This window comes from Chroicocephalus ridibundus, chromosome 7, assembly GCF_963924245.1.
Source record: "Chroicocephalus ridibundus chromosome 7, bChrRid1.1, whole genome shotgun sequence".
NCBI classification, from domain to species: domain Eukaryota; kingdom Metazoa; phylum Chordata; class Aves; order Charadriiformes; family Laridae; genus Chroicocephalus; species Chroicocephalus ridibundus.
Window position 1 is genome coordinate 25,151,278 of NC_086290.1, and position 23,200 is coordinate 25,174,477.

General features: G+C 41.9%; 1 protein-coding gene across 1 annotated transcript in view; it reads left to right on the forward strand.

Annotated features, from left to right (window-relative positions):
- The window catches only part of METAP1D (methionyl aminopeptidase type 1D, mitochondrial), a 52,739-nt gene that overhangs the window by 27,104 nt on the left and 2,435 nt on the right, over positions 1-23,200 (forward strand). The window contains 8 exon segments of the mRNA XM_063340936.1: positions 1,691-1,857; positions 4,363-4,512; positions 7,935-8,083; positions 8,759-8,801; positions 12,549-12,712; positions 21,361-21,458; positions 22,130-22,177; positions 23,108-23,186. Coding sequence (XP_063197006.1) covers positions 1,691-1,857; positions 4,363-4,512; positions 7,935-8,083; positions 8,759-8,801; positions 12,549-12,712; positions 21,361-21,458; positions 22,130-22,177; positions 23,108-23,186 — 898 coding nt within the window.

Here is a 23,200-nt window from a genome sequence, read left to right on the forward strand (position 1 = left end):
AGTTTGTAGGATGTTTTGGGCTCTCTGGATGCACTTCTACATTGTGCAGGTTAGATGGCCCAGATGTATTTTTTTTTAATTGGACAGTGATTTTTTTCTTGTGAAGGAAACCCTACGAAAGCAGTAGATGATGAGGTTGTTGGTTAAAGGACAATTAAAATACCACCAAACCAATCCATCCTCTGTTAACTGGGCAGCTCCACTGCCATGGAGACGCTTGAAGCAGGCAACTTCCATTGGGGTACCTAGGTTATACTGAGAGCTTGATCTGAGCCTCGCTTGTCGACTCTGCCTTATTGCTTAAAAACAATTTTGGAAAACAGTAAAAGTTTTCTTGCATTGAGTTAAAGCTTTTGTTATACAAATTCAGATATTGGTAACTAAACGTATCACTGATCAGGGTGCAAAGAGACAGTCAGGAACATTTCTAAAGCAAACCTCATGCAACTATTTCATTCATTCTGGGTTTTGGGACATAAAAACGTACAAGATATGAAAGAAGTTGTTCTTCTTAAAAAAAATCATTTTTACACAGTTACAAAGTATGCAGTAGATTAATGTCTTAATTTCTGTGATATAAAAATGTTTAGTTACTTCTATATAAACAAAACCACATTCTTTTTACTGAAGAGTAATTATCTGTATGTGTTACTTGCCACAAAAAATTGCTTTTGTATTTGTATACATATGACATTTTTCAGAAGCAGATTAACTATTATGCGAAACTTAGGTTTCAAAAAACCCCTCTGTTGAGCTTGTAGAATGTTTGAGTAATGGAAATATGCACTATGTGTAATTGTAGTTTAATTGAGCGGTGTCAATAATCCTTTTGAATTTAGTATGTTTCCAGGTTTTCATGCTCTCTTTGTCTTTTGTGATGCATTATTTTGGTTTTGATGTGTCTGAGAACCCTTGGGCCTCAATGCCCTTTTTTTCCCCTTTTTTCTTTCTTTTTTTTTTGACAGTGGCAAAATGTGTCATTGCCCAATAACTAAGTTGGGGCAATGAACTGGCTAATGAACTGTAGTTCTGAATTCCCATGCGAATTAAATGGAAATCTGATTTGAATATTCCAAGTCAATTACAAATTTTATTCCCTTCAATTGCTTTTGGCCAAGTTAAGAGTATCTCTTGAAGTCTGTTCTGTTGCCCTGCTGGACAGGACAAATTGAACCCTCTTCCTTGTGTCTTGGCGCAATTAATGAGCACAACACGGTTGTGCTCAAATCTGTAACCAGTTCTGCAAAAGTACAGGTGACAATATTGTCTGAAATCAACATTAAATCATTTTTTCCTCCTCTTTTCTTGCTGTTGTCCCTTTTTCACGGTTTCTCCATGCTTTGAACAGTGCAGCTTTTAGCCGTGCAAATTGCTACAAGCAGGGGCCGGTTGGAGCGTCACTCCTGGCCGTAAGCTTTGGGGAATTTACCCACGCTACTTTGTAATACATCAAATGAAAATAGATCTGGTATTTTATAAAGTGTCAAAGTATTGTTTGGGGAGGTTTCTTGTTGTCATTGCTTCTCGGTGTTAATGCTCGCTCTTTAACAGTACAAGGCTTGAACTACCCTTGGCTACTACATGAGTTCTGTGGTTTGTTTTACATGATGCCCTTCTTTTTGCGTACTTTCCATTTTGTAAAGTGGTAGTAGAAAAAAATGTTAACCATTTTTAACTTATCTGTTAACAGGTTCTGTGACTGGCTGCCACATAATCTTTTCTTTGTGCAATCGTATCTACCTGCACAGGCAGCCAAGCAATCAACAGCGAAGATGCTCCTTTTTTCAGGGACAAAGAAACGCTGCTTATAGTATAGTTTGGCCAGCCATGGTTTCTCCAGCTCACCCAGTTCCTAAGGTACTGCAATTTCTATTATCCAATCTGTTCTTCAGTCAATATAGAGTTCGACTGCAGGCATGATCAAGTGTATTCCTTGTCCGACAGCTGGGGATTTGGATCACTGTCCTGTTGCTTGGTCTGGTATTTGAAATAGCAGCACTGATGAGAGAAGTTTTCCATTGCCTACCGTGTTAAACACAGTGGCATATCTAGTCATCAGGCAGTTTAAACCCGGGGCTTGTTCAGTCATGGTAGTATAAACATGCAATATTAGAATCATCTGTCAACACTTAATGCTTCTGGGTCCAGATTCTCTTTTTGGACAGACAGTCCTACCAAAAGTCAGTAGGAAGCATTCATGATCATCGGAGTCCTTTTCTAGCAGGCTAATTATAAAAATGTTTATATTTTGCTGAAGGTTCTGTTAATTGGTTATGTCAGATTTAGGAAGAGAAATGTCCAATACCTGCTGGTAGCTGCCCCGCAACGACACTGCACGCTATAAACTCATGTTTACTATGTCTGAGTGGGTTTTTTTCTTGCAACATATACTTTTATTTTTATTTACTTTAGAGCTAAAAGGAACTTTTTCATGCAATTTTAGCATGTGTTCCACTACTGGTTTCCATTATTTGTTTTTTTCTTTCTTTTTTTTCACGTTTAATTACAGCATACAGATTAACTGTGCAGTGTCTTTCCTTTAGCCAAAAATAAAACCAAAGTACCCTTACTAAACAGTGCTTTTCAGGATGGGTATTAGCACTTTTTGTAAATTGTCCTTTTCATTTTATTATGGATTTCTGTTGCAAACTATAGAGTATTTCCATGGGCCAGAAAAAAGTTGTTAGACAGAAAAGCAGATAAGGATGCTGGATGTAGAGCTCTCACACCTAAGAGGCTGCGGAAGCTCTGTGTGCAGGGAGAACACAGGATTACATGCTTTATATATTTTCAAATGTTTAAAAATTGTAGAAAGTTTTACAAACTTTTTTTTCTGTTTTTAGATGCTTCTTTTAGGATAAAGAGGGAGAAATATATTGTCATACTGAAAAGTTGTTTTCACAGAACAGAGTTCTCAGGCTGTCTAAAAATCAGTCCAATTCTTCAACTCTGAAAACTTGAGGGCAACGTTATTACTTTATACACAGTATACCAGAAATCACACTGAAATAACATGGGGGGGGGGGGGGTTTCAAGATGTTGGCGTGAAACTGTATACATAGATATTTGTACATACACTGCTTTGGGCTTGTCCTTTAACAGATCTTCCAGGTCAGCAGGGTCAGGTCTCAGCAGTTACTAGATAAGTGCCCTCCAAGGGGAAAGCCAGGGTGCTGCTATGATTTGCTAATCCAGCAAACGGTGGCGGTTTTTTTCTAAATTAAGTCCCAAAGTACAGCAATAGGATGTTGTTAAGGTTGATATGCCATTAATTTGAACTAAATGTAAATATGAAATTCTGTTGACCTAAGTCCACTGAAGATAGTTTCACTTTTTATCAGCATCGAAATGAAATACCTGTAGGAGTAACGTCCCACTAGAGCTCAGCGCCTGCCCCACTCTTCTTTATTCCTACACCCTGCTGTTGTACAGCCCAAGTGCCCGCTTTGTTTTCTGCCTGCCAACTTCATTCTGTATTTTGTGAAGTCAGTGCAAAACTCGCCCTGTGGCTGCCGATGGCAGAGAATCCGCCCGGCTGTGGTGGGCGAAGGGACTCTTCCCCAGCCGGTGAAACAGCCCGGGACCCTCCGAGAGAAAGCGCATTTCCACCTCTGTGCAAGATGTTACTGTTATTATTAGTTTGATGTGTTTATACATGTGTCATGAAACTGGTGTGGATTTTAAAAAATAAGAAATGAAATTTCGCCTCTGTACGAGGGCAGAGAACTCTGTGTGGAAAAAAATGAAGTTTATTGCACTTGTCTTGACACAGCTAATTGGGATACCCTTGCATAATGTTGTAGATGGACAAATTTGGGCACAGCATATGAACTAGATTAGTAAGTAATAACCTCTAGATTAAAATCGGTTAAATCCTAAGGTTCGTAGTCAAAAAGCAATCTCATGGAAGTTAATAGGAGTTTTGTCTGAATGAGAAACAAAGGATTTGATCAATTTTATTTTTGAGCCTAATTATGTATGGTTTTCCTATGAATTCCAGTGTTTAGATGCCTCTTGTAGAAAACGTGCCCCTTTGCAAAAGAAAATGAAGAGTTTTTAAGTCTCTTTCTCACAGTTTCAAAACTTGTGACTGTCTGTGCTGGAAGTCGGCTGCAGTATCTGGGGTTTCAGCCCTGGGAGGCTCACAGGCTGGATAAGTCAGTGGTAACAGGCAATGTTAAGTTCAAAAGGGCAGTGGAAGAAATACTGAGGCAGCCTTGAGGGTTTGCCCTGATGGCTTAGGAAGGTCGATACCACGACAGAAAGGGCAAGCTGCCATGAAGCAGGAGGCAGTATCTGAGAAAATGATCCCATTGTCATGCTCAGTTTTCTGATCTTCATTTTCAATCCTTTTTCTCCAAGCATATAAAGAAGCCAGACTATGTGACGACAGGCATTGTACCGGACTGGGGAGACGACATAGAAATTAAGAATGAAGATCAGATTCAAGGACTTCGTCAAGCTTGTCAATTGGCCCGTCATGTCCTGCTTCTGGCTGGAAAGGGCTTAAAGGTAACAATTACAGAAGTCCCATAACAGCTTGGATGTCTTTTATGCTTTCACTTATTTGGGGTTTGTTTCTACTTTTTTTTTAAAACTTTCCCTTAATGTGCATCCAACTTTAACTTAGAACCTGAAAAAGGAAGGATTTATTAACTTTTGATTCAGTCCATGATATGCCTGTTTAATTATTTCTGTATTTTGGACCTCTGTAGTACTTGGAGTGAGTTGCTGGCTCAGGTGTAGCATCTCTGTCTGTAACCTCCCTCTGTTCAGGTCGTGCCAGATCATGTGAGTTTCTTATAAGGCCCACACTACATTTTCTCCTTTCATTTTGTAGCCCATCTTCCTCATACATCATGCTTTCTGGCTCTGCATGTGTGCAAGTCCGAAGGGCTGGGCTGCCTCCTCCATTCCCATCCATCCTTCAGCCCCTTGCTGTCCCGCGGGGTCCAGCACAACTCCTAGAGCTGCCGTTGGAAAAAACAGCTGCCAAATTCCACACAATTTTCCAGAGTGCATTGATAATAAAGCCTTATGGTTTCCAGTAATGTTTCTACAGTATGCTTTTTTGGGATACCTCCCAAGTTAAAATGTACTGGGAGGAGCCTACTATGAGGTTTTGCAGATGAAGGAGGGCTTTTTTAGCCTTGCCTTGGTATTTCATGTAATAGCATACTGGATAGGGTAAAATGGGTTGAGTAGCTATGAGATGCTGAGATAGATGGGGACTGTGTAGGTCAATGCCATTGACTTAAAAGGGGAAAAAAAATATCAGTTTACTGTGCATTTTTCTTTCAGCTATCATCACACTTTCCCAGAAGTTTAATTCTGGAGTTGGGGTGGCCGATAGCAAAACTGCCTGAAGCTTTAATCTTACATAGGGTTTTGCGTGTTTAACTTCTTTATGTGCAATTGTTTCCCAGTACAGTAAAACTTACTCATGTAAAGTTAAGGGACATACACATGTTTTCTGAAGGATCAGGGTGCAACGTGGGTTTTGAATGAGAACCGTTTTTCACTAATACTCTTTCGTTGTTGTCATGTGTAAAACACATATGTATACAGCATACACTTTATGATGCAGTTCATAGTATGTGCCAAATCATACATAATAGCAAAATACTACGTACACCTAATGAACGTTTTGGAGCAAGAAGGTGTTATAGGGTAAAGATTGCATGACCAGGAGCTGTGCACTGGGAGGGAGGTGGCATTTGGAGTTGCGGTGATGTGACCACTGCCCAGGTCAGCCACAGGCAGGTGGTGAGCTCCATTTTACACCAGTAAGTGTTTGGCCAAGACTCCCCTGACTGGGAGGATGCTCCAAAACCCTCCCTCATCGACAGGGAAAGTCTTCTGCTTTCCAGCCTGATGCTGCCTATGGCCAGTTTACGGTCATTTGTTCTTTTGCCAACACCGCTCTTTAATTTAAACAGCTTCCTGCCTTTCCTTGAGTCTGTCCCCTTCACACAGTAACCGAGCTATTACAAGTTTCAGTGCGCCAGACTAAACAAACGGAGCTCTTTTAGGCTGTTCCCATAAGGTATGCTCTGCATTCCTGTTTTATCTGAAGAACCCCATCCCTCCACCTGTTCCTGTTGTCTCGCTGAACCTGCCTTGCACACAGCTTTTCAACCCGACTCTCGCCTGTGCTTTACTTAATGGCAGTAACATCCCCCAGTATAACAAAGGTGCATTATAATGCATGGATGCAGAGAGACAAAATTTGGGCTGAGCATAGTTTTGATATTACCTTCACTGCCTTAAAAATGCAATATGGTATTATATATGATAGAACTTCCTGGGTTTGAGTTAAAGATTTGGGAATAAAGCGGCAAATTCTACGACATGGAAGCATTTTGTTAGATACCATCAGGCTGCCCCGTCCCAAATAAGGGATGAGGTGCACAGTAGGTGCCTCCCTGACCTTGCCCAGCCAGCAAAAGCTCCTTTAAAAGTAAAGCAGATACTGTTAAAAGCAGAACTTCTCACAGTGCATAAGCCTGCCGCACAGAGAGCCCAGACCTGGCTGCCCGGCGTCCAAAAGTCACGTCCAGCGCCTTGAGCAGAGCAGTGTCAGCCAGCACCCAGCCCTGGGACGGAACCGTTCAGTTTGTCTGTGGGCTGGAGATGATAGATGGGTGAGCGAAGGCAGGAGCAACAGACCTGTATTTATCCAGAACCGATGGCTGCAGTATCCAATACAGGCAGTGCTGGGGCTGTGGCTGCGGCTGCCATCCCAGCGCAGAGGCTGCAGGGGGGTGTTGCAGAGTAACCCCAAATCCTGGCCACCAGTAGGTTTACCGCTCCTCATCCACCCAACCACATTTTCATGCTGAAGAAGATGCAAGCTGAGCAAATAGACCTGGTTTTATTCTCAGCACAGGACACAAGTGCACTTGGCTGTATTCGCTGTGCGTGATGACTGAATATTTCAATATATGGATAAGTGTGCCTCCTGCACCACAGCCTACCTATATTCCACGCGTTTACTAAAAAGTCCTCCAAAATCACAGCCGCTGTAGCGTATGTGTACAAAGTATGATTTTCAAAGGCTCAAAACTCATTCAAATCAAAATCAATTTTCAGAGGAACCCTCAAAGGCACTTCTTCTCAATGAGGGAGGTTTCCCTACCAAATTTCAAATTTCAGCTCTAACTGTTCCAGAGACAGGATCAATCCAAAAGAAAAGCGAGAAGAATGTTATTTTAAGCCTGTGCGTTTTCCACTCCATGGATACTCAGAAAATGGCTGAATGATTTATGAGAGTTTTTTTTAATATGTAAAATGGTGAGAAAAAGATGAATCTAGAAAACGTCAAGCATAAAAATGAAGATTTCTACAAATGAGGGATAAACGCTTGTAGATTCACTGTGATCATCCAGGCAACTTTAGGTAAAATATCCTGGAGATGTGCAGCCAAAATTTTAAACGTTTTACAAAATTAAATATTTGGAAAACAGTTTCATAAAATGCACAAGTACATTATGAGAAATGTACTGGGCGGTTACAAGAATTAAAATCCTTTCTTTTAAAAACAAAAAGGGAAAGTAATGTTGTGTTTTGAAGGACTGAAAGCATTGAAACCAGACATTTCTATAGCAGCTACTGAAACGAGATGCCATGGAAAATTGGTCTATTTGAGAAAGCAAATGTGAAAAAAAGAACAGAAAGGAAGTAGACAGTATTTTAGGTTTTCTAGGAACCTTTGAGTGCTCGTTTCTACTGCATGCTTTATTTAAAACCTTTTTCTTTTTTAAAAAAAAGGTCCGATGTATCAATAAAGTATATCAGACGGTTTAGTGTTTTGTATCAAAGCAGCGTATTTGAAACATCCAAGATTTCATTGAAACGCTCGGCTGCAATCACGTTCAGTAAATATGAGAAACTATCTTTGCTTTTTTAACAGGATGTTATGTTTGATATTTTAGGTTGGCATGACAACTGAAGAAATAGATTCCATTGTTCATCATGAAATAATCAGACAGAACGCCTATCCGTCACCTCTGGGCTATGGAGGTTTTCCAAAATCTGTTTGTACTTCTGTAAACAACGTGGTATGTCATGGTATTCCTGACAGGTACTTCCCCAATAATATACATTTTACCACGGGGAATGAAAATGTTAAACTGAAATTAATAAATTGTGTTTAATATTGAACGTACTTCAGCTTAACTAAATGTCTTATGTAGACGTACTGCAGATGCATATCATGTTGCCACACGATGCTGATAGATGTTATAGAAATGTATGTGAAATAGAAAAAAAAATCCAGTTTGTCCAGACATTTAAAAAAAAAAACTAGTATAATGCCTTTAGAGTTTAGTGTGTGGAAAAAAAAAAAAGAGTGCAGTGTGATTTTTTTTTTTCCTCCAGCAAAATAAGTATAGGGTAAGGAATAAATATATTTGAATTTATGTGGTGGGGTTTTTTTATTTGCAATACATTCAGCTACTCACAAAGTAAAATATGAACCCTAGTGAGAGAAAAAGAATAAATATAATGGTAGATTTTTCAGGTGTTGATACGTTTTTTCTGGTAGTTGTTTCTCATTATTTTATATTCAGCTATACTTGTTCTCTAAGTAGTGAGAGCTGAACATTAAAAATGGTTATTCTGTTTGCCTCTGCCTTCCTCTATCACAAAATATCTACCCCCTGATTTTTTATGTATGTGTCATTAGGTGTTTATTCTTATATTCCCTTTGTTGGGAACTGCCTGTCACCATTTTTTTTTTTTTCTGTTTATGTTTCAGTCGACCTCTTCAGGATGGAGATATTATCAACATTGATGTCACGGTGAGTAATTCATATAAAAAAAAATAGTCTTTGATCAACTTTAGAATCACTAGTAGCAACAGGAAGAATAGTGGATTGGAGATGGGGGATGCACAGATGGATGTGCTGTTTACTTCTGAGCCAAGGCACAAGCAGCTGGTTTCCTTTTTTGTTTTTAACTGTGTGTTTATTCCAGCTAGACCCAGGCCTGACTTGAATTTAGGACTGGAATCAGATGCACTGAGATCAATGTTGGCCTAAGTGAAATGTCAACCCAATCCTGCTATGTGTCATGTTTTTGAGAAGGTGTAATTGTTATTGATCCACTGTGTAGTTAATGCAGAGCACCACAGTACTGGGCAGCAGCTGAAGATAGATATGTATGAGATGAGCTAACATGAAGAAAGCCAGCATTTTTCCTTCACTCTGCCAAGATTGATCTTCCTCTTCCTGCTGATTTTGAGTGGGGCCTGTCATTATCTTACTCTGTCATTAGAGGCTACATTGGCCTGTGTATGTCAGTCTATTTGGACAGCAACTCTTTTGCTAGCAGTGTTCCCTACATTTATTAAAATCCCCGAAGGTAGTGTTGTGTTCCATTTCTGGTATAAAAGCCCTGAACCTTTTGCGCAGAAACAGAAATAGTGTGATATAACTGTGACTTAATATTTCCAGAGAATGGTCGATTATAGCTATTTAAATAAACACTGGCTGGATTTTCTTAGCAGCAAGAACATACGGAAACTGGAAACCTAATTCTCATTTAATTTATGAAAAAAAGAAAAAAAAAATTGTCGCTTGCAAAAGCTTTTTTTTTTACTGTGCATGTTTTTATTTTCCCAAAGTGCCATTTATTTCTAATATGAACACAGACGCCTTTTGAATCCCAATGTTATTTTGCAATAAGGTGTCACATACAAGGAAGCAACATCTCATAAAAGCAAGCTTTTTTAATCGTTAAAGAAACTCTTGGCAACTTGATACTATTTTCCATGGGCCCAAATTTCATAGTGGCAGAAGCGAAATCTCCAGCATGAGATTCCAGCTTTCTGAAATATTTTTTTCTATCGAAATTAGGGTCAGTGACCTTTTTCCCATGGTACATTCATGTGTGATCCAGAACCGGGTTAGATTTGGTTTGTTTTTTTAATCTTTCTAAATTCTTCCCCATCTCCATACTTTCTAATTGTAGAATTCTGACTATCATGTTTGCACAGTGCGATCTATCATTTTTAAAGTCTATTTTTGGCCTAGATTTTTACTGTGGTGAACTGGTGTAGCTTTGCTCATTTTATTAGACTAAATCAGTCTGCAACAGCTAAGGATTTAACATCTGATTGATTTGTGTCTGCTTAAGGTTCACTTTATTTTTTTGTTTTGTCTGTCAGGATAACAATGACGCCTTAGATTTTTTTAAAAAAAGGTGTATAGATTCATATCACAGATACTTTCCATGATAAACCAAACAAAACATTTTTATATTAAGGTGGAATGCATATCTTGTCCACTCTGCTTTACAAATAACGTCTGACGAAATGTTACTGGTTCTTTGAAGACGTATTTTTATTTGTTTTCTTTTTACCCTCATGCAAGAAAATAAATCCTGATATTTCTGTGAATATGAAGATTCCTGCAAGGATGGGAATTGTTGATTATCTTTGTAAGATTTTTTTATCATGTAAAACTGAACTGTGCCATGTTTGATAATTGCTCAGTTCCAAAATAGCTGAGAAAAAAATATTACTTTTCAGCATTGCTAATTGATCTTTTAGCTTATTTTTAATGAGCAAAACTGGGACATTTCACAGGTGGACAGAATAAAAACCAAAGTAAATACTGCACAACAAATTGTTTATAATTGTTTACAGGTTCTATAAAAAGATTAAATAATATTCTGGTTATTAAATGTAAACACTTCATGCTATGTACAAATTATTTGAAGAAAAAATCCATTTTTGCACAATTAAGATGGTAGAATTTCATAGATGAAATACCAATTTTATTGGCTTGAGTCATGTAGCCTTTAAAATGTATTTTAGTGTAGAAACAATAGCATTATCCATCACTGAATCCTGTGCGTAGTGCAATTGTCAGCCAGCCATTACCAGGTTAATGTTTCTTACAACTTGGTTCTTTCATTGACTTTTAAGGAATTAGTGTGTTACGGTGCTGTGGTTGTAGCTTATTAACGTCAAAAATATGTAATTGCAGTTGATGGACTGCAGTAAATATTATTATTATTTTTAAGCTCTCCTATGTTTTAAATCTATATTTGTTTTTTCCAGGATGATGACATTTAATGCTGGGGTTTTGTACTTGCTGGAGCTAAAAATGAACTAGTTCGGTTTAAATGTGAACTAGCTAGATTAAAACCTGCGCGATGGGCGTTAAATTAAAAAAAAAAATAAAAAAAAGATTTAGTGGCAGTCTGGACTGGCAGAGGGAGGTAGAGCAGGGGATCGCGGCCGCTCTGCACCGGAGCGATGTTAACACGGTTGGGCCCTTGCTGGCACTCACCTTTCTTTAACACCCCCCCCTCGCTCCTGCATTTTCTTCACATCTCGGCCTGAACACAAACCTGGCCTTGGGATAAACTGACTGTAGCCAAATTTTATTTTTTTTTTTTAGTTTGGAATCAACCAAAAAGAATGTGAGTCTGTCTTTTCACAAATAGCTCGCCAGTGGCAAAAGTTCAGTGCTTCGAGCTTCGGGAGTTATTAGTCCTAGAGGGATAGTTGCCCATGGTTTGGGGGAGAAAAAAAATGTTTTAGAAGATCAAAACTGTGCAGCATTATAATTTGTCTTTCTGTAAGGAAATTTGGCTTTTTCTTACAATTGTGCGCCTGCCTGCCGTACTGCAGAGCTGCAAACCCCATTTTAATGGCGTGTTGCCGAGCTCCATAGTGCATAGCCAGGGTTTCCTGTGCCCGGCAGAGAATGTCTGGAGACCAGACGTTTAAAACCTATGAAATGTCAAAAAAAAAAAAACAAAACAAACCAGTAGGTAATTAATTCAACAGGGTGCTACGTTTTCAGCACGTGAAGCTTTGTGGTGCCAGAACGGTGCATTTATTCTCTTTCAAAATTCATTTCTGGAAATCAGAAGTAAAACCCAATGTTAATGCCGCGTTGCAGTTTAAAAATGAGGTTAAGGAAAACGTGCGAGGGCTGGCGATGGATTTGGCCTGTGCTTTCCTCGGGGCTCCCCCTGGACGTGGGTAGCAGGGTACACCTCTCACACAGCATCCCCTCAAAACCTCCCCAGGGGATGCTGGCTGCCGAGGGACGGCTCTCCCGGCCACTCATGGCCAGCACCAGGGCTCGATGCCCTACCCCAGCAGGGTGCCAGCAGGTCACCAGCCCCGAGGGTGGGCAGCTGGGGCAGGTGGGCACCCAAGGGTCCCCAAGGCCCCCTTTGGCCCATGCACGGCCCCCCACCCGTCTTCTCGCATACGGCCTATTTAGCCTCACGTTTTGTGGTTGAGCAATGTCATTGTCTGGTGCACTGCTGGGCAGAGATGCACAGCTTTTGCATTTCTTGAATTTTTAATTGTCAACTCTAGTGGTACCTTGCAGTCTTTCACGCCTTTTTTTTTTCTCTCGGCAATGATTTGCTTTTCCGGACTCGTTCTCGCAAATACAGCTTACCCATAGTCTATCTGTTGCAATATAGAGCTCGATCTTAGAAAGAATGGATTTAATTAAGGAGACGATCTGTTTCTGGGTGCACAAACCAAGAAAATGTCTTACATTTCTGCATGTGTTTAGGTGTATTACAATGGCTACCATGGTGACACTTCTGAAACGTTTTTGGTGGGCAATGTGGATAAATCTGGTCAAAAGTTAGTGGAGGTTGCCAGGAAATGTAGAGATGAAGCAATTGCAGCTTGCAGACCAGGGGCTCCCTTCTCTGTAATTGGAAACACAATCAGGTAAGCCTTATATTGACAAGTAAAGGGAGGGCTGGCAAGTGGGACAAAGGTTATTGGTGGTTTGGTATAAAGCTGATGACATGTTTTATGATTCAAAACCATCATTTCAGTCTGATATCAGTATGTGAACTGCCAAGCTATAATGTTGTTCCTTGGGTAAGAGAAATTTTTTTTTTTTAAGTGAATGACACTAGGGTCAGCAAAGATAACTGAAGAAAGCACCAAAGATATTCATAAGGTAGATTTAAATTAACAGATGTAATTTGCAGTGGGCTTTTGTTTATTTTTTATTTGTGTGTGAAACTACACTGTGTCTGTCTAATGATGTAAGAAGGTTAGAAACCATTGTTTTCATTGTAGAGCAATAACGAACATTACAAAGGAATTAGTCAACATAAGTAAGTCTCTCTGTTTAAAAAGTACAAAAATATTTAACTCAAGAGCTTCTGATCTTACAAAGAGCAGCGCATACTAACCTCACAGGGAAAAAAGAGCTCACATTCAGAGATTTTTTCCTATTTTGCATCTCTTCTAGCCTTCACGTAAATGCAGTCATGACTCTTCTGCTGCTGGCAGTTTTGAATAAAAATACGGCTTAGTTTTTTGAAGGTACCTATGGATTATTTTAAAATGTTTGCCAAAAAAAAAATAGACATATATCGTATACATTTCATTAAGCAATACTTCACTGGACTATTAATGGTCCCAACACGCTATTGAATACATTCTGATTACTTAAAAGCTGCAAGGCTTAGTCACCTTGAAAGGATGCTGCTTTTTTTTTTCTTTGTAAATCTTCAAATACTTTAAGGAAAAAAGAGAACGGCAAAATATCAGTTAGGTGTATTTATAGCTTTAAAAATATTGTAACAGAGTCTGAATCAAACTTTAGTAAAACCTCTTTGGGTTATATCTGAGAAGCTTTTATTGAAGACTTTGTATAAAATTGTGTTTTTGACAGTTTTAAATTATAGGCTAACTAGCCTGGAGAAAAAGGATAGTGTCTTTCTGTTCTTTCATAGGAAATGTTGAATCAGACCCCTACTGGGAAAAGAAATTTAATGCATATCTCACTATCTTACTGTCCATGAATATAATAGAAGTGAATTCAAAATGTAGTTTTATTTTTGCAAATGGGATGAGTCGATAGATGCACCTCATATTTTTGAACACCTAGGGTTCAACAAATTTACTGGTGGTGCTCTTGCATTTTAACAAAATTTATTCTTGAGTAGAAGGGGGCACAGAACACTGGATTCTTATTCAAGCATTCTATCGAGCTCTGCATTCATGGCTGTGTCTAAAGGGCATGTCAGCCTTTGATTCTCTCTGAGAGGTAATTATCCTTTTCCTGTCACGGAACAACAAATGATAGCTAACTACAGAGGCACATTTGCAGTAGTCACATTCATCAACTGCAGAAAAAAAATTCAATTTAATTGTGCAACACAGCTGCACATAGGCTTTTTGAGCATTTCTGTTGTTCTCCCTGTCTTGCTATTCCTCCCTCCAGATCTATTTTTTAAACTTTTTTTCTGGTTATTTTTTTCCCCCTTTTTGTCTCTTCTTCCATTTTTACTCTCTGTACTTTCTTGTTAAAGTAATTTTCCTTTGTGGCTCTCATTCTTTTTTTCCCATTGAAGGCTATGAATGTAGAAAATTATCACAATTACTCATATAATTGAGCCTCTTTGTAGCAAGTGCAACTCCAGTAGCCTTTCTCCATCATGAAAATGGTTTCATTATAGGGTTTTTCATATTCTCTGACACCATCTACACAGAGGAACAGGCGTGCAGATGAGATGTACTAGGAACAGGGTAGATCAGTAAGGTCACAGTAGGAATAATTAGCTCTGCTATGGAAAGAGCATCTAGGCCTTTTACTGCTACATAAATGTACTGTCCGTGGCTTTTAGTCACAAAAAAACTTACTAACAAATGGAGCTCCCGCCTACTACTTTGAAAAAAAGATTTGTATCAACACTACAATTTTCCATCATTAAGACTAATAACACAGAGCCTAGTATACATCAAGGGGAATAAAAAGAAAAATCTCACATTCAAGTGGCGGCTGGGTGCTGACCTTTGTTCCCTTTTTTTGTGTTCAACTTAACTCTTTACAAAAAAGAGCCACACGCCACACCAACATGCAGGTGAACTCCAGCTAGTGCTAGCAAAGCACGGCATTCAATTGGAAAATCTGATAAATCTCCATGCAGGATAATGCATTTCATTACAGATTCACTACATTAATTCTAGCTGTATTAAAAAAAAAAAAAAAAAAAAGAAGAAGAAGAAAAAGAACAGAGTTGAATGTGACATTGAATTTTTGCTGTGTTGGTACGGAGGTCAGTTTACTTGCAAAGTGTAAATATATAGTCAGCGCCCCCTTTGAAAAGCAGATTAATCAGAGCTAGTGACTGTTCAAAACTACATATGAAATAGCAGGTCATTAACTTTATTTCTCAAGATTTTATCGCGTAGACAATTTAAATGTGCTGATTTGTTTAGAACTACTTTAACACCGCCTCTGCTGAAAGATCGCCTTGGTTTGGTGAAGCTGTGTGTTTCTGGGTATTTGTCATTTGACGTTTGCATGCAGACAGACATACATACATCAAAATCTTAAGTTTTGGGAGAGTTAGATGTAATAAAAACCTGAGAACAAGCACCGACAAGCTGAAAACATTTAGGCCCGTCAGAATGGAAGTGTGTCTAGGGTTCTGTCATCAGTATTTTCTATAGAAGTGCTCAAGTGATATGCGGAACATATCTTAGACACAAATAATCGGAATATTTCCTTTCTACAATAGGTTTGGGAATAATTATATCACAGAGGTAAGTTTACATTCGGTATTCTAACATAGTCTTTGTTATGGAAGCTCAATGGCTGACACTGAATATTTCTTGGATAGCAGTTCTTCGCCCATCAGCTACAAGTTGCAAACAAAAGAGTGCCTGGATTCTTGAGTTACTCTGCTTAGAAAAATTTTAATCTTTGCTAAGCTGTTCATATTGAAGGTGGTGGCAAAACTGTCAGTCACATCCAGTGGAAACAGAATTGGGCCCAGTGTTCCATTTTCTTCTACCATTTCTGACATTTCCCTTTCAGATAGAAACAAATCTAGTTTGAAATCTGCTTTTCAGACAGTGAGTTTAGGTACGTGGAAGTGTTGTGAGTGTAGGGAGCTAAAAAACATAAACGTGATATTGTTAAATAAACCAATTTCCAGCTCCTAGGAAAAAATAGTAGTGATGAAAGTATTAATAAATGGTTTTAAATGTTTAACTCATAAGTATATGTTTTGATATTAATTTAGAACAATATAAAGCAGATTTAAAAAAAAATCTGTTTCTATCAGATTATGCACATTTAAACAATAAGTGGCTCAGGCAAAATAAGTCATTTTAATGTCATCTGTGATAGATTTTCCTTGACAGCTACTGTAAATTACAATTACACTGCTTCTCTCTGCACTTGAAAGTAAGCATTGCAATAAATTATCTTTTATTTCAATCCATCATGTCTGCTTTCAGAAACAGAGAACCTCAAATAAAAGTTCAGCACTATTGTAAGAAAAATACAGTAATTTGTGTTCCAGTTTGAAACTAAAATGTACCTTTCTTTCAAAAAACAATTGTTGGCTTTCAAAAATATCACTAATTATACCTCAACATTTATTGTCATTATAGGGAATCCCTGAACTTATGCATTCCCTCAGTCTTGGATTACTATTTAAGAGAAAAAGACTTCAATGTTCTCACGGTAGAATTTTGTTATTAATCAAATTCAGTAATATGGTACTATTCAAAATTAATATTTTTATCACAAGCAAATCTAGTTTAGGCTGATGCCATTTTCAAGAATTCAAATAAAACAAAACAAAACAGCCATTCAGTGGTCATTTTGCTAACAATGTATTGAAGAAAAATGTGATTGCTTCTAATTAAAAAAAAAAAAGATGCATTTATATGGATCCCTAAGTAAGAAAACAATTATCATAGGTCTGTTACTGCTTTCAGTGTTCCCCAAGCATGTTCACAGGTCTGTTCAGCAACTTCAGCCTTTTATGTCGTGCTGCTCTGCAAGACCACTGTTGATAAAGTTTCATCCCTGGGGAGAGAAGCTGGCACTGCGAGGGAGGCATCCCTGGCTGGAATCAGTTCCCCAGGGTGCTCAGCCTGGATAGCGAAGCAGTCTGCGCTATCTTGTCTCACCAGCCAAATTCTTCCCTTGTGCCACCGAGAGCCCAGAGAGGCAGTTGCTGCCCATGCTGAAAACAGGATTTGTTTCACTTTGTTTCTTTGGTGACCCCTTAGAATACTGGTCCAGACCTGCCTTGAGGAAAAAGAGACAAAATTTTATAATAAGAAAACAAAATGCAGGTTTTGGGGAAGTTCCACTCCCCCCGCCCCTGCCAAAAAAAAAAAAAAAAAAAAAAAGTGGGAGTTTCAGTCCTAAGACTGAATGGATGGATTTTCCTCTGGAGCTGGGATACCTGTTATCCCGTAGATGCTCCTAGAGGCTCTCTGCACAGGGACAGCCCCCTAAGCAAATTCTTTCAACCTGCTTTTCACCTTGTTAGCAGGAGGGATTGATCCCATTCACCCAGGAACTCCTTTCAGAGAGGCTCCAGAGCATCCAGGAGAGCTTTGCAGAGAGTCGGTCCTGCCTGTTGCTGCTCTGTGGCCATTTCCCTGTTGGGCTGCTGGCAGGACAGCAATGCATATCTCCGCTTATCCTTCCTTTTGGAGAATTAGCCATTGTGTGGCAACATGGGAAGAGGATGCTCAGGAGGGAACTGCCACCCAACTCTCCTGTCTGTCCACTCTCAGAAGTGTGATACCACTGTACGAGAGGCTCTGTCTATGGGTTTAGGTGAACAGCCTGGCCCTCCGTGATATTCCTTTACCAGCTGGGCCGCTGCTGGTCCATCCTGACACCAGATGCTTTGCCATCAGCAAGAGGAGCAGCACTGCACGTCCCCTTGACTCCACAGCCACTGGGCTGGAACACATGGCAGCAAAACAGAATCAAGTACTGGGCTCATTAAATGATTATGCTTTTAATCCTGCCCAATTCACCTCTGCCCAAGCACGTGATATGGCTCGAAGAATAAAATGTGTGATGATAAATGTTTTCAAAGGATATTTCTAACAATGATTGTCTGGAAGAACCTGTTTTTATTTTTTTTTTCTGTCATGCTGTGGGTGAGGTGTGCCTCTGCTGCCCCAGCCTTTGCTCTGGAAGTGATTTGGTTGGAGTGTACCCCGTGGCCGATGGCAACTGGCAGACAGGCACATCCACCCACTGCCACAGCTCTCCTGTCCCATGGCAGCCCAGCTCAGCTGTGCCGAGTCCTGCCTCCTGCCTTCACTGCTTTCCCGCTTGCCATCAGGACTCCTTCGGCTGCCTGATCCCACGCTGCCCATCTGCACGGAGCAGTGCATGGAGCTGGGGCTGCAATCTTGTAAGGTTGCCTTCCAGGGAAGGCTGAAAAGAAGGGCCACTGCTGACAGATCCCGAGCTGGGCAGTGAGGCTGCGAGACCAAAATGTTGAGCTGTTGTCAGCAGCAAATGGCAAATTTGGGCAAAAATGCTCCACTCCGTGACATCCTGATTTTTTAGCCAGGTTTCACAGCCTGGGAGTCCTGGAGGCCAGAGAGGCTGACCAAGACCAACAGTTCAATTCACTCAGAGCTGTTTCAAAGTCCTCCCTGCCAGCATTTACAGCCAACGTGTACATGTACATGTACAGAATTACCTTTGCAAGTTGTAGCTGGGTTTAGTAGCTTTTTGTGTTTTATGAAAGCTGGGTGTTTTACTATAACTCCACATGGATGTAAGAGCTCACTCAGATTTTTGAAACACTCCAAAGTAAAGCTAGTAGTTGTGCAGTGAAATTCCCCATAAGGTGCTTCTGAAGCACATGCAAATACTAAAACCAGATTGAACGTGGCTGAGTTTCATACCTGCAGCTTATTTTCTCCACAGGTTTTCTCTGTGTCACTTCAGGTTCGTTGGCCATGTTACATTTTATGTAAAGAATACCCAAGCTCTGTATGTAGACATTATTAAGTGGCTGGGAGGGGGGGGCACAGGCGTCTGTCAGTGCAGATGTCAAAGCCCCGAGAGCTCCAACATTCCCTATTTTGATCACAGACAGCAACCACTGAAGAACTGATGCCAGCAGAGTTGTTTTCAAGCTGTTTGGCAAGAAAGTGGCAGAATTCACTATTGAAATGCACGAGGACCACTTCTTTCACCGTGTGAGGATGGGATTCTGTCTTAACACTGCCGTCAGCGTCCCCCGGTGCCCAGCACGCAGCTGTGGCTGCTGCTGCCACCCTCCCCTGCCCACAGGACAACATGTAGCTGTGGTCCTCAGAAGAATAGCCACACAGAGGAAAAGCTTTCTGGTCTTGCTACAGAAGATGGATTATTTTTTTGGGGGTGGGAGGAAATCCTGTAATAATTACAAAACACCTCAAAAAATGACCCTGACCCCCGTCAGGGATGCTGTGTAAGGACATCAGCTAAGCTGGATAGCCAGGGGGATTGTTTATGTTTTTCCAAAACGACTTGAAGAAGGTGAAAGAAAAGCTTATCACATGTTGCATGGATGGCTTCTCCCATCTCTCTCCAGAGAATCCCTTCACCCACCTAGGAGTCATTGTCTGTATTGCTCTGGGCTTGGTCACCAGGGATCTTCCATTTCATTTTGTGGATGTGTCTGAGTAATCTGCCTTTCTGACTCCGCACTGTTCCCCGTGCTTCTTCCTTGGCTTTCAGCATCGTCACAGCCAGCTGGCCAGGCCTCTGACATGGGTGACATGATAGAAAGACGGGGAGAAAGTCTTTTCCATCTCTAGTAGGACTTTTTGCTGCATAAACCTTCATGATTTTTTTTCCCCCACGTAAATGATATATAAGGTAAAAGCCTGGACTTTGAATACAACCAAATGAAGCCCAGCTTCTAGCCTTACCAGTAACCTTCTTTGCCAGACAGGACTTAAGAGTTTGGGGATAGCTAAACTTGAAATTTCTGTTCTTCTCCAGAGTTGGTGAAAGAAATGTGATTAATCTTTGTATCAAGGTGATGGGTAGGTAAAATCTAATATACAAATCCTGTTAAAATGTGCTCTTAAGGTCTGAATGCTGCAGCATTATTAACCATTGCCCCAACTCTCCTCTCTCATTGCTGTTTCACCGTGGTGGAGCACCACATCCCTCAGTCGCAGCGGCATTAAATGCTGGGCTGGTGACCCATGAGCACTGGAGCCAGCACTGCAGGGTCTGTGGAGCCTGGTGTGCAAAGGGATTACTGCGTACAGCAAGCTGAGGCCACTTCACGCCTGAATACAGGCCTCCCATGGGGTTTAACATGCTTTAATTTCTGTGAGAGCTTACACCTTTATTTGAGTTTCTTAACTTTCCCACTTTTCTGCCCGCAGTCAAACTCTGCAAAAGCATTTGTTAGGGTCTAAGTATAGACAAACCTGAAGTTTTTAATTGCCCACCTTGGTTTAAAACAAGCAAATTAAGCTTTTAATATTGTAGGTAAAATCTTTTTGGGCTAAGTGCCTTCCTGTCTTGCTCTGTTTGCTTTTAGAAATAGTGTGGGGATGATATGCAGGGAAGGCAGCAGCTTCCTTGTTGCTTCTAATATGCTTCCCAGTCCTCCTCAACTCTTCACACATTTCTGGTTTGGATGTCACCGGCCTTCCTGGCTGAGCTGCCTCAAGTCACCCCCTCCAGCACTGCTTGAGTAAGGGCAGAGCCCCAGAGTGAAGCCTGCAGACATGGGGGGGCCCAGCAGCCAGAGGACACCCCTCACATCTCCAGGTCCTCTGGTTTTTAGGCATCGGGATAGGGCTTTGCTTTCCCAACATGGGTGGGGATCAGTGCTGGGATGTGTTCCTGCCAGCAGCTCTTGGAGACGCTCCTCTCTGAGGCAAGCCATGAAGGACAGGACAGATCCCCCAGGGAGAACTGAAATGCCGTAACTGTTAGGGTTTGGTTTTGCTGTGGTGGTGATGGGCTTATTAGAAATGTGTTGTTAATTAGCATGAAAAGATTTGCTGGAGCTGCAATACCTTTTGGTGCTGAATGTTTGCAACATTCCAGAAGGGAAGTAGTAGGGCTCTTAACTCTCCTCGTCGGCAGCAGGACCCTCTTCTGCAGAAACCCGGTGCAGGCAGTGGGTACGCAGCCCTCCACGGGCCCTGCACCTAGGGAGGGCTTGGCAGAGGCTGCGGTTTGGTGATGTGCTGGGGCCTCGGCTGTACAACTTGGCTGTTCCATGTTAAAATGAGTTCCCAGTGTGCTGGTGGAAAAGGTTACCCCCCATCAGACAGGGAGACAACACGCTGCCGTCTTGCTTAGACAGCAGGGCTGGCACAGGAGCTACCAGCCTCTGCTGGCAGGCGTGTTAACTCTGAAACCTAACAGTGGCTCACCAGTGCTGGCTCCGATGGCTGCTTTGAGTGGGCACAAAGTGGTGACCCAGCGCTGGGGTGGGGGTGAGAGCTTGTGGGAGCCAGGTGATGCTGCTGCCGCTATCAATGCAGTGGCAGGGGCCGGGGGCTGGCGAGTGGAGGTGGTGGTCGGGGTGTGCTCCCTCACGGTGTCCTCTTTGCCCCCGCAGCTCCGTGGCACGGCGGGGTGGCTTCCAGGTCTGCCCCTCCTTCATCGGCCACGGCATTGGGTCGTACTTCCACGGGCACCCCGAGGTGTGGCACCACGGTAAGGGGGCACCACGGTAAGGGGGCACCACGGCCCGACCCGCCTCCCCCCGCTACTCGCTCCGCCGCCGGCCATGAAAGAACTACGGGGGCGGGGGGTAAAACGAGCAGAGCCCCTCACGCCCACGCATGCTGCCGGTCCCGAAAGGGGTGCCCGGGGCGGGGGGTGTGCCTTTCCGCCCTGAGAAGCCGGAGGGCAGCCCCGACCCCGCTTTCTGAGACTGGCGCGGGTATTTCTGAGGACAAATGGCGTGTTTAAGGGAGCCGTCGGGGCAGCTGGGCCCCGCCGACCGACCGCGCCCCCCGCCCCGGGGGCCAGGCGCCCTCTGCCGCGTCCCCGGACCCCCGCATCTTTTTGTTTGCCACGCCGGCAAAGTTTGTCGCGGGGCAAAGAAAAATCGCCACCGAAACGTTAAAGCCCCCGGAGCCGGCCTGCAAGGAGCCGGCGTCGGGGCGGTCCCGCTGCGGCCGGGGTGGGATCACCGGGATGCTCCGGTTCATAGCGGGGCGGGGGGCGGGGGGGACGGGCGTGCGCGGTACCTGCGAGCCGAAATGAGTTTAAACCGACAGCTAATTGCGTTTACTAAAAAAAACCCACAAAACCAAAAACCAACATTTTTTTTTTTAAAAGCACCAACAGCCATAAACGCGTTTGTATTTTTTTTTTTGTAGCCAATGACAGTGATTTGTTAATGGAAGAGGGAATGGCGTTCACAATAGGTCAGTAACTCTCTGCTATGGTTTTTTTAAAAAACAAAACAAAACAAAACACGCGGAGCAGCCCAGCTCCGTACCATTTCTTTATTGTGGTATAGAAATATCCATGCAGGTAGGGACATGTCGGCGACAGTGACCCCTTAGGAAGCAGATTAAAATATCATTTTTTAAAAAATTGCATTAAGGAACCAGTGGGGTGAAGTAGCTTCCAAATTATAAGATTTAGAATATGAAATGTTTAATCACAGATCTTACTAAATGCCACGTTTGATGTGTATTTTTTGGCAAGGCGGAGGCTCAGCCGGCGCGCTTAGGCTGTGGAGGGATGGAGAAGGATGCGATTGTCGTCCCCCGAAGCCGCGGTTACCCAGCGAGCTGCCTGGTGGCTTTTATGTCATTTGCTGCCTGCCAGAGCCGCTGTTTGGGTTTGGGGACCGCAGCGCCGGTAACCAGTCAGAGCCTCGCCCCGCAGACTGAACGTGCTAAATACCAATCATGGAGAGCCGGTGGGGGAAAAGCCCTTCTTCCTCACTGCGTGGCTAAATGGCGCGGCAATTAGAGGGAAATAAGAAAATTGTTGTTTTGCTGATTTAATGAACATTTTAAGCCTGTTTTAAAAATTCAAATATTTGAAACTATCTGCTGTTCCTAAGTGTGGTTGGTGCTTTGGTTATTATCCACGGGGTCTTAATTAAAGCTTGATTAAAATTCCCCGCTTTTACAAAAGAGGAATGGGCAACTTCCTACCTTGATATTTCGTCTTCCTCTTTTAGTTCACATTTTAGTGTTGCAAGAGAGGGGCGGCCCAGGGAGGACGGGACCTGTGCGGAGGGGAGCAACCTGCTGGGAGCACCCCCCCCTTTTCTTGCTTCCCCCACAGTCCGCACGGGAGGGCGACTAACTTTCGGAAACGTTTTGTTTTTCTCGTTGCAGAGCCGATAATAATGGAAGGATCCCCCGAATTTAAGATTCTGAATGACAAGTGGACTGCAATTTCTGTAGACAATAAAAGGTGTCTGATGTTAT